Source organism: Myotis daubentonii, chromosome 3 (assembly GCF_963259705.1).
Source record: "Myotis daubentonii chromosome 3, mMyoDau2.1, whole genome shotgun sequence".
Classification (NCBI taxonomy): domain Eukaryota; kingdom Metazoa; phylum Chordata; class Mammalia; order Chiroptera; family Vespertilionidae; genus Myotis; species Myotis daubentonii.
In genome coordinates, this window is record NC_081842.1 from 22,200,182 (window position 1) to 22,210,556 (window position 10,375).

At 41.6% G+C, this 10,375-nt stretch overlaps 1 protein-coding gene across 3 annotated transcripts in view; it reads right to left on the reverse strand.

Annotated features, from left to right (window-relative positions):
- Positions 1-10,375, reverse strand: part of VEPH1 (ventricular zone expressed PH domain containing 1) — a 208,360-nt gene that overhangs the window by 149,116 nt on the left and 48,869 nt on the right. For all 3 annotated transcript variants that reach the window (XM_059686883.1, XM_059686885.1, XM_059686884.1), the window contains exon 5: positions 2,880-3,046. In XM_059686883.1, the coding sequence (XP_059542866.1) occupies positions 2,880-3,046 (167 nt within the window). The remainder of the gene's footprint in view (positions 1-2,879; positions 3,047-10,375) is intronic.

Genomic DNA, 10,375 nt, shown 5'->3' on the forward strand with positions numbered 1-10,375 from the left:
TGTTTGCACACTGGCCACAGACCCTTCAGGGTAGGGGTGCACCCTGGGGTGCCTGGCCAGCCTGGGTGAAGGGCTGAGGGCTATTTTCAGGCTGGCCACACCTGCTTCAGAGTGGGGGGTCCTGCTGGGGTGCCTGACCAGTCTGGGTGAGGGGCTGATGGCTGTTTGCAGGCTGGCCAAGCCCCCCAGCAGGGACCCTCACCCCATGAGGGTGTGGCCATCCTGGGTGAGGGACGGATGGCTGTCTGCAGGCTGGCCACGGTCCCCAGCCACCCAAGCTCCCAGTGGAGGCTGGCTGGAAGCAGGTATCTGGGATTTATTTATCTTCTGTAATTGAAACTTTGTTGCCTTGAGCAGAGGCCACAGCCGGCCAGGGCAGGCGGGAAGCTTGGCTTCTTTCATCGCAGGGGCAACCAAGCATCCTGCTTGCTCCAGCTCCCTGGTGACAGCCGCCATCTTGGTTGGGTTAATTTGCAAATAGTCGCTCTGATTGGCTGGTGGGTGTGGCTTGGGGCATAGTGGAGGTGCACTCAATTTGCATGTGTCTCTTTTATTAGATTAGATTTTTTTGCTTCCACAGCAGTCTGCTGACAATTTTAGTATCCTGTCACTGAACTGAAGTGTTGTAGACATATCTCATCCCAGGCCATGGGCACCTTGTGGGTAGGGCCATCTGGAAGCATAGCACCATAACTTAAATGCATAGAATAAAAGGTACAGCTATTGTGTGTGTGTCCACATATGTATATGTGTGTGTGTGTTTGTGTGTGTTTGTGCATGCCCTTTTAACACTATCTTCTTAATGTCAGTTTTGCAACTGACATCTATTTTAAATACCGAAAGTGACCTCTGAGTCATGTCAGCTTAATGATCCTGTGTTTGGTGCTGTAGGAATCGGTATGTAACTAGAAATGCTCTACACTGCTGAGAGAAAAAAATCCTATAAAATGACTCTCTTCTCTAGAGACCAGACCACAAAAGGAGTTCCTCTGGGTCTGGACATTAAACAATGGAGGGCTGAACTCGCCACTTGCTGCCGTTAGGGCTAGAAGCCCACGTCCTGGGGATAATAATAGATATACTCACATGTGCTACTAAATTCTGTCCCTCTCATTGGCTCCACTACAGCATAATTTTTAGGAGCCAAGAATGCAGACTTTGCTACAGAAAGCCACTTGGAACATTGCTCACCAAGCCTCTTCCTATAAGTGGACTTGGAGGATTCTCTGGAGCTTCCAGCCATGAATCACCATCCAGGAACCGCCTGTCTTCACCTAGGAAGGATGGTTTCCTGAGAGGGGGATACCCAGAGGGCAGTGATGGAGGAAGGGCACCACCTGCCCCGCCAGCCACGTGGAAGCTAACAGACGTATGGTTGATGGTGAAGCTATGCCTTGTTTGCAATCTCATGGACTACTCAGCTGTACATAGAGAAGATATTTTCTCACGGGCCGACTATTGACCCCCCCCCCCCATACCTGGAAAAACAGGTTATCACCAGTCACAGAAGGTAGGTAGTGAGGAAGGCATTCCTGCACTTTGCCCTCATTGGAGAACCCACGCACTTTACGTCCAGGTTACAGAGCATTGGCACAGCTTTTATGCAGAAAGAAAAGCATTGCTTTCACCCACATTTCCCAAGGTTAACAACCTCTTCCTTTCGCTTCCTATTTCATCTGAAATTAATTGAACTAGCTAGACTATCATTGAAAGCCTTAGTCCTCGTTTCTGATTGTTGCCACATATTTCACTGTCCTCTCTCAGTAAACCCTTTGTCTGAACTCCTCCCATTCCCTTTGCCCACTGTCTAATTAAGGAACAAATTAAGAGAGAGGAGGTGAATCAGGTGTTCCTCTAGCTCACTGCCTGTGCCCCTCAGCAGTCAAGGGTGAGCAATTGATGGGCTGAGGACCGAAGGAGGCAAGGGGGGGCTGCCTTAACATGAAGGTGAGCGTTGATGGGAAACAAAGTGATGGAGAGTTACCTGCCACAGCTTCTTCCCACCAGGTAGGATCCTGACACAGGCAGGGCCCATTCTCACCACTGTGGATGCTTCCCAAACCCTTGCTTCTTCCTTCTGGGATCCACACTCAGCACCCACAATAACTGCAGGAATCTGTTGCCACCCTCTCCTCCTTGTTCAGTTCAATTCTCCTCGTCTTGCCCAGCTCACCTTTCTGACTGCCACCTTCTGCTGTGGCTTCTGGACCTACCATAGGCTTTTCCAGCCACAGCCTTACAGCCTCAATTGTTGAGTGTATTGAGATAAAAAGATCTCATTGGTGAGATTTAGACTGAGTTTGCGATGTAGCTTGGACTGACCCATGTGGCTTTGGGACAGGTATCTAGCCAGTGTCAGCCCCAGATTATTTATTTATTTATCTATTTATTTATTTATTTATCTATCTATTTATTTATTTATTTAAATTGAATTTATTGGGGTGACATGGGTTCATCCCATGGGTTCATCCCATAGTTTCTCAGGCTTTAGGACTTGGACTACAACTCACACCATCAGTTCTCTTGTTTCTAAGATCTTCAGACTTACACTTGACCTACATCTCTAGCTTTCCCGGATCCTCTGCTTGCAGGTGACAGAGTGTGGGACTCCTCAGCTTCAGTAACGGCATAAGCCAATTCCTCATGATAAATAAAATAGTACACGCACACATGAATCCGATTGGTTTTGTTTCTCAGGACGGAGTAACCCCAGGTAGTATCCAACTTCTGCCATCACCCTCCTGACTGTTATGACTCTAGAAAAGGTGGATGAGCATGTGTAGGCCTATGAGAGAGTTAACCGGAAGTACACATCCTATTCACATGCCCCAAAACATGCGTGGTTGTGTGGACCATCAAGTGCATACTGTACTCTTTACCTCTGGTTGCTTTCTCTTCGCGGCTACGTGCAGGAGCCGCAGGAGATGGTACTGCTCTGGCTGCTCCAGCTGTGACATCAAGGCCAGGAGTTCTGTCAGGTGTCTGTTAATTGGCTGAGGCTGCTTTTCATACACAGCAGGTAACACCCTCAACAACATGGTGTTGCCTGTTGAGAAAACAATAAAGGGATGAGCCCTAGAAATAACATTACTAGCAATGCAATCACCTTTGCACAGAATGCAATATATAGCACGAGCTGATGCCCAAGTCTTCTGCTGAAAATAACAGTACCTTACGCTGTTTAGTTCCAAAAATTGTGAAAGCACAATTTAAGCCAAATCCATAAAAGAGAATATTTTATAATGTGATCAGTGTTATATCTAATGAAAAATTTTCCTGGGTAATGCACCATGGGGAGAGAGGAAACTTTGACAGTAACCAGACCACACCCTTCAGAAGAAACAGTTCCGATAAAGAATTCCTGATGAGAACATTTAGTGCCGGGAGCCGGTCCATCCTTGCTGTTTCAAGGGACCTGGCATATATGGCATACGGTTCTTAATATGTTTGCTCACCTTCTTGGCACTGTGTTTTAACCAAGGTCACCTCTCCAAGAAAGGTTGAATCCCCAGGTAGGGATTTTCCCCTGAAGTTAGGGAGGGAATAAAACCCCTCAACTAAGTGCCAGGCGGGTAATTAATCCCTTTAACTACGAACAATCATGCTTAAACTACATAATCTTTTCTCCCTGGAATGGAGATAAGAAACACCCTAACCTTTGTAATAGAGATTGATAGGATTGAATCAACTGGTATAAATACAGTTGTAACAAGACAGAAACACTCAGAACTCAGAACACAGAACTCATGAGACAGAATTCAGAAGACAGAACCTACAGGGAGCCTGGAGACAGAAGAACTTCGCTGGAGAGAACATGGCAATAGATCCTGGACTGAACCTGACTATAGAACATGGCAAGAGAACCTGACTAGAACCTGGTGACTGAACCTGGCTGGAGATCTGAAGCAGAACCTCTCTGGAGATCCAGACCAGAACTTGGCTGGAGATCCTGGCTGGAGATCCTGGCTAGGCTGCTGATCAACTGAACGCTGTCTCCGTGTCATTCCTTCTTCACCGACTCCGTCCACACCTTTGGGGACCCCTGGACCTGCTGGGGTTGGACCCCGGCTATTTAGTTGCTTAAATGTAAATTAAGCAGTGTCACAAGCACGAACCTACATGGAACTGAAGGACAGCAAAAAAGTTGCTGAGGAATGTGTGCACATTCCTGATAAATACCAGGCATATGACTTACACAATCAACATATGGAGGCTAGGCCTTATTTTTATGAGAAGTTTGGAGAGTAGCAAAGCAAATTCAAATCTCTAATTTCTGCACTATTTCAAGGGAAGTTTAGAGTCAGCTTGTTTGTCACATGTGATTTGCCTCAAAGACATGTATGAACAACTGGATTTAAAATGGCAAAATCTCAAGAAAAAATATTGTATAAACTACAGGGATTTATCTGCAAACAACATATGGGAAACATCTGCCTATCACTTTATGGTATGGATTTTTTTCTCAAAATCCTCTCAAGTTCTTAACTGTCTCGGGAGAACTGGCTCCTATGGATTTCTTGAACAAGAATTTTCCTGCCTCTGTTTACTTTAAATTCAGCTTTGTATACAGAAAATATGCACAGAAAGAATCAAATAAGCAGTAATTACACATATTTAGACCTTTATTAAATGGTGGGGACAAATCCTATCTAATAAAGACAGAATATGCAAATTGACCATCACTTCATGATAAAGATGGTGGTGCCCACAGCCAATAAGGAGGGAATATGCAAATTGATGCGACAAAGATGGCATTCCACCCCGCCCGGGCTGCTCCGGGCCTCTGGGCAGCACTCAAAGGCCGAAGGTGGCTCCTGGCCAGAGCGAAGGCGGTGCTGGCAGCCAGGGGAAGGAAGGCCTATTGCACGAATCTTTGTGCATTGGGCCTCTAGTTCATATATAAAGGACATTTAGATATGAGAATAGAGGAAAGAAGGCCAGCATTTTCAGAATGTCAATGGCTAAGTTTAATAAGGCTGATTCTAGATCAAACAATGTATTTGAGTGACAAAAAATAATGAGTCTTGCTTTTTCCATATGTGGTTTACAGAATTGGCCTCAAACAGATTTTAATCAGATGCCCATAGAGTACAAGGTATTGGAAATATTCAGGTTTTCTTTTTTTTTTTTTAATGTATGCATTGAAAAATATTGTTTTATTTTGTTTATTTTTAGTAACAGCTTTTCCTTAAAGGATCAGGAATTTTAAATGCAATGCCCAATCTATACAGAACACATTGGATCATAGAGCTTAGTTATATAGACAAACTGATCAACTCTGCAAAAGGTCATGATGAATGGGACTGTTGTTGGAATTCAGGATGGGAAATTGGTGTAAGGCTTTTTGGTACAATACTCCCTGGGAGCCTTGAAGGGAAAAACTCCAGATTAGTCATTTTTCAGCTAGCTTGAATTTCAATCAAAGAATACAAAAGTAAATGCATAAGAACATTTTTTTTTTGAGTTATAAACTGATGACGACACTTTGATGTAGAAATCTTATAAATTCCATTAATAAATTAGTATATTCTTTCAAATTATGAAATATTCAAAGTCATTAGACAATACTGTAAGGAGCACTAGTATACCTATCAACCAGCTTTGTCAAAACTTAACCTTATGGCATAATTGCTTCCCATCCCACTCATTTGTTTTTCTCCTCAGAAGCAATTAGTATTTACCATCTTCATGAGTGTTGTTTCCACTTTAATTGCATGTATATGTATCAATAAGCATTTTATAGTATTGTTTTGCATGCTTTAAATTTTATATTATTGTATCATATTGAATATATTTCTTTGCAACACAGCTTTTCCCCATTTGACCTTACTTAGAAGGTTTATCTCCAAGGAGCTCTCCATTTATTCTTACAGCTGTGTGGTATTCCATTACATAAGTATGCAACAATTTATTCACACGCTCTGTGGTTGAAAGATATATTATTATTAACAATTGCTTTTACCAATAGTGCTGTAATTTTTATACCTATTTCATTGTCTATATGTGGGAGGCTGCTCTGGGGTTGCTTTGGAGCTCAATCACCTGTGTTTGTTAAAACACAGATACTGATTCAGCCGATTGAGGGTGGTGCTTAAGAATCCGAATTTCTACTAACTTTGAAGGTGATGCTGATGGTCACTAGACCATATACTAAGGTAGCAAAGCAGTGGGTGTGTCCCTGGGAAAGTTTCTAGATCTCCTAAAATTTCTTTGAAAAGTGGTTGTAATAGGTTTCTAATGCTGCCATAAGGAATTACCAAAAATTTGGTAGTCCAAAACAACACAAATTTATTATCAGACACCTCTACAATGCAGAAAGCTGACGTGAGTCTAACCGGGCTAACGTTCAGGTGTTGGAAGGGGCTGGCTTCCTTTTTGGAGGTTGTAGGAGGGAATATGTTTCCTTGGCTCTTCTAGCTTCAGGACACCACCAGAATTCTTTGGCTTAGGGTCCCCTTCCTCCATCTTCAATGTCATCAACATAGCATCTCTCTGACCCGGCTTCCCTTATCACACCTCTTTCTCTGATTCTCTTTTCTGCCTCTCTCTTCCACTTTTGAGCATCCTTGTGATTTACATTGAGTCCATCTGGATAATCTAGGATTTTCTCCTTAACATATATATAACACCCTCAATTCCATCTTCAGTGCAATAAAACATACCATGTTCACTAATTATGGGGATTAAGATGTGGACATCTTTGGGGGGACATTATTCTACCTACCAACATGTTTTTAACAACTTATACACCCATCAGCAGCACGTTTCCGTTGCTCTACATTCTTGCCAACATTTGGTCTTGACAGACCTCCCTTTTTCCCACTCTGATGGGATGTGAGATAAAAGCTCATCTTTTTTGTTGTTTTAATTTTCATTTCCTTAATTACTCTCATGAGGCCGAGCACACCCCTTTTTATATGTTTATAGGTCATTTCCTCTCCCATGATTTGGTCATTCATATCCTTTGCCTATTTTGGATTGGGATGTTTGGTTTTCTTATTGATTTGCAGACATTCCTTATTTAATCTAGGCACTAATTATTTGTTTATCTGTTTTAAAGTTGCAGTCTTAATCTAGTTGATTTTAAAAATTTCTTTATAGTCTATTTTTGTTATCATTGAGAAATCTTTCTCTCATATAAGTACATATAATTTTTTTTCTATATTTTCTCCTAAAAGCATTATTGTTTTGTTTTTATATTTGTCTTAAATTCATCTGGACTTTACTTTTGTACATATGAGGAAGAGAACTAGTTATATGTTTTTTTTGCATGTTTATTTTAAACTATGGTCCCAGGTCCATTTATTAAGTAATCATCAATTGTTTCTCTTCTGATTTGTAATAGCTTTTTCCAAAATAAGGTTTCCCATGTGTCTGGGTTTGTTTCTGGGTATTTATCATACCTTCACCAATTATAATTTTTTAAAACTATAATTAACTTTATAATAAACTAGAGGCCCGGTGCATGGATTCGTGCACTACTGGGGTCATTTGGCCTGGCCTGCAGAGATTGGGCTGAAACAGGCTCTCTGACTTCCCTGAGGGATCCCAGATTGCAAGAGGTCAGTTCTTGGGTGATGCACCCCGGAATTGGGCTCCTTCCTCTCTGGTTCTGGGTGCATCAACCGAGAACCGCAGCTGCCAAGTCACCGCAGCTCGGCAGCTCCTGCATTGATAGTCTTCCCCCTCGTGGTCAGTGCATGTCATAGACATATAAAAAGAATTTAGCACATTCCTGCACACTCTACTTGCAGGAGCAGTTTGGATAAGATGGAAATTATGAGTTCTTTCAATGTTTGATTAAACTTGCTTGTAAAACCTGGGTGATGCTCTATATATTTCATTAAGTTGAACTTGAAATGACATAGTTTCTGTATCTTTGAGCAGTTGGTTTTTTTTTTTGTTTTTTTTTTACATTTGAATGCTTAGTGATGACGGAGTTGTACTTTGTTATGAGAGAGGTATGTTAAAATCTCCCTCTATAATTAGGGATTTGTCAATTTCTCCTTATAATTCTGTCAATCTTCGGTATATATTTTTAAAAACAATCTTACTAGCTAATTCTGAGATAACTTCGTAATAGTCTTTCTTTCATCATAATTTAATTATTCTCTTTTGCCTTAAAGTCTGTTTTTGACTGATAATATAATCATTCTAGCTTTTTTGAATGGCACATTTTTTGGTATATTCTCCCACCACCCCCTTAAATTGGTTACTTTCAACATTTTTAGATTCTAAAGTTTACTCATGGCTCTTGTAAGTAACATATAGCTGGGGATTTAAAAACTATACCTACTGACAACCTTTGTTTCTTAACTGGAAAGTTTGTTTCATTAATATTTATAGTGATTATTGGTAAATTTTGATTTATTTTTATCACAATCTGTTGTGCTTTTAATTTATCTTGCTCTGCCTATATTTTTATCTCCTCCTTTCACTCTTTCTATTGAATAGATCAAGTGTTTTATTTTTTAACTAGAGACCCGGTGCACAACATTTGTGCACTGGGGGGTAAGAGGGTCCCTCAGCCCGGCCTACACCCTTTTGCAGTCCAGGACCCCCCCGGGGAATGTCCACCTGCCAGCTTAGTCCCACTCCCCACAGGCAGACATACCCCAAGGGGTCCTTAGTGTTGCCATGGAGGCAGGAGAGGCTCCAGCTACCACCACTGCACTCACCAGCCATGAGCCTGGCTTCTGGCTGAATGGCACTCCCCCTGTGGGAGCACACTGACCACCAGGGGCAGATCCTGCAATGGGCGTATGCCCCCTGGTGGTCAGTGTACATCATAGTGACCAGTCATTCTGCTGATTGGTTGATTTGCATATTAGAGTTTTATTATATACGGTTAGCTCTATTCCTTCTGTTTGGATGTTGTATTTCCTTTTGATTTTGGTAGTTATTCTTAAAAATAGAAACATCCTTTAACTAAAAAAGTGAAATTAATTTCTCTCTATTATCCTTCTGAATAATGAAAGGATTTTAGGATACCAAATTTAAAGAGTACCTTTTGGATTGTTTTCTTAGCTCCTGCTTCCAGTTCCTTAATATTCTCACCAGTTTTGTCTAATTTGCCACTTAACCCAATTTCTTGAGGTTTTTTATTTAATTCAATTAATTTTTTTTTTTTAAATTTTAGAGTTTATATTTGGTTCTTTAAAAAAGAACCTAGTCTTTTTTTCAGTTTTCCCATTTCTTCTTGTAGATCTTAAATAATTTAAACACACTTGTGTTTTCATATTTTTCACTGTGAATTTATTGTTACAGTGGCAGAGAGCATACAATTAAATCTGGAATGTGTGTAAGGGCAGGCCCCAAATCACAAATTCTTAGGGACTCTCTCTGTAGGGTTCCGTCAAAGAGCGACTTGCTTTCTTTTCCCTTTCTGGTGCTGGGGCAGAGAGTAGGGCTATACCTCCCTGAGAGTCTGGCTTTAGGTAGGGTCTCACCTCTAACTCCTCAGGCTGGGCTATGCTTTAATCCCACCTGGTCAGTCACTAACACTTGGTCCTTACAGAACGGACACCCCACCTCCAGGAGGGCTCCAGCATCAGCTCTTGGCCTTTCCCCTCTTGTTTTGGTTCCTTCTCTACCTTTGGCCCCTGGATACTTCTCTTATTTGGCATTTATTCCTACATTTAAAATGTTTCTAATTATTGTAGTTTAAACACATTTCTAGGTGTTTTGTGCAGGAAAGTTTCAGTTTATATAGACCTTCCTATATTGGCAGAAGCAGGAATCCCTAAATTAACTTTAAAAAACATGATCTTTGACTCTGAGCCTAGTGGAATAATATAATTTGCACAGAATATCTTGTTATGAAAAACAGACCTAAGATCAGTTTATTCCTTTCCGCCAGCTATTTCTCATGTTAGCTTTGCCAGTTTCGCCGTGTTGCCATTTAAAAGGTGTGTTTATGAAAGTAGAGACGCGACTCCAGAAGGATTAAAGACGGAATAACGAGGAACACACTTGGATTCCAGAGTCATAGAACTTTCTTACCAAGTTGGTTTATTTTGGAATCAGCGAGTAACTTTCACAGCTTAGACCTATAAAACTGCTTACAAAAGAAAAGTGAAAAAAAAAAAGTTTTCTGCACATGAAGGTTGTGAAATGATAAAAGCGCACACAAAATGCTGCCAGGATGATCTTGTTTTCACACCTCTGTGCCCACTGAGTCATTTCTCCCCCTAACCAGGCCCGCCCCCTCCCTGTCATCCCTCAGTACCACCAATTCCAGTTATAACAGCTAATCCTCAGGGGCACAGTCTGAGCCCAGGACCGCCCCCCGCTCCCCCCCCCCCCCGCCCCTTTCCCCTATGACCCTCCTCCAATTAATCTGACTGCAGTGCAAACCTTTGTGGTTTACTATTGT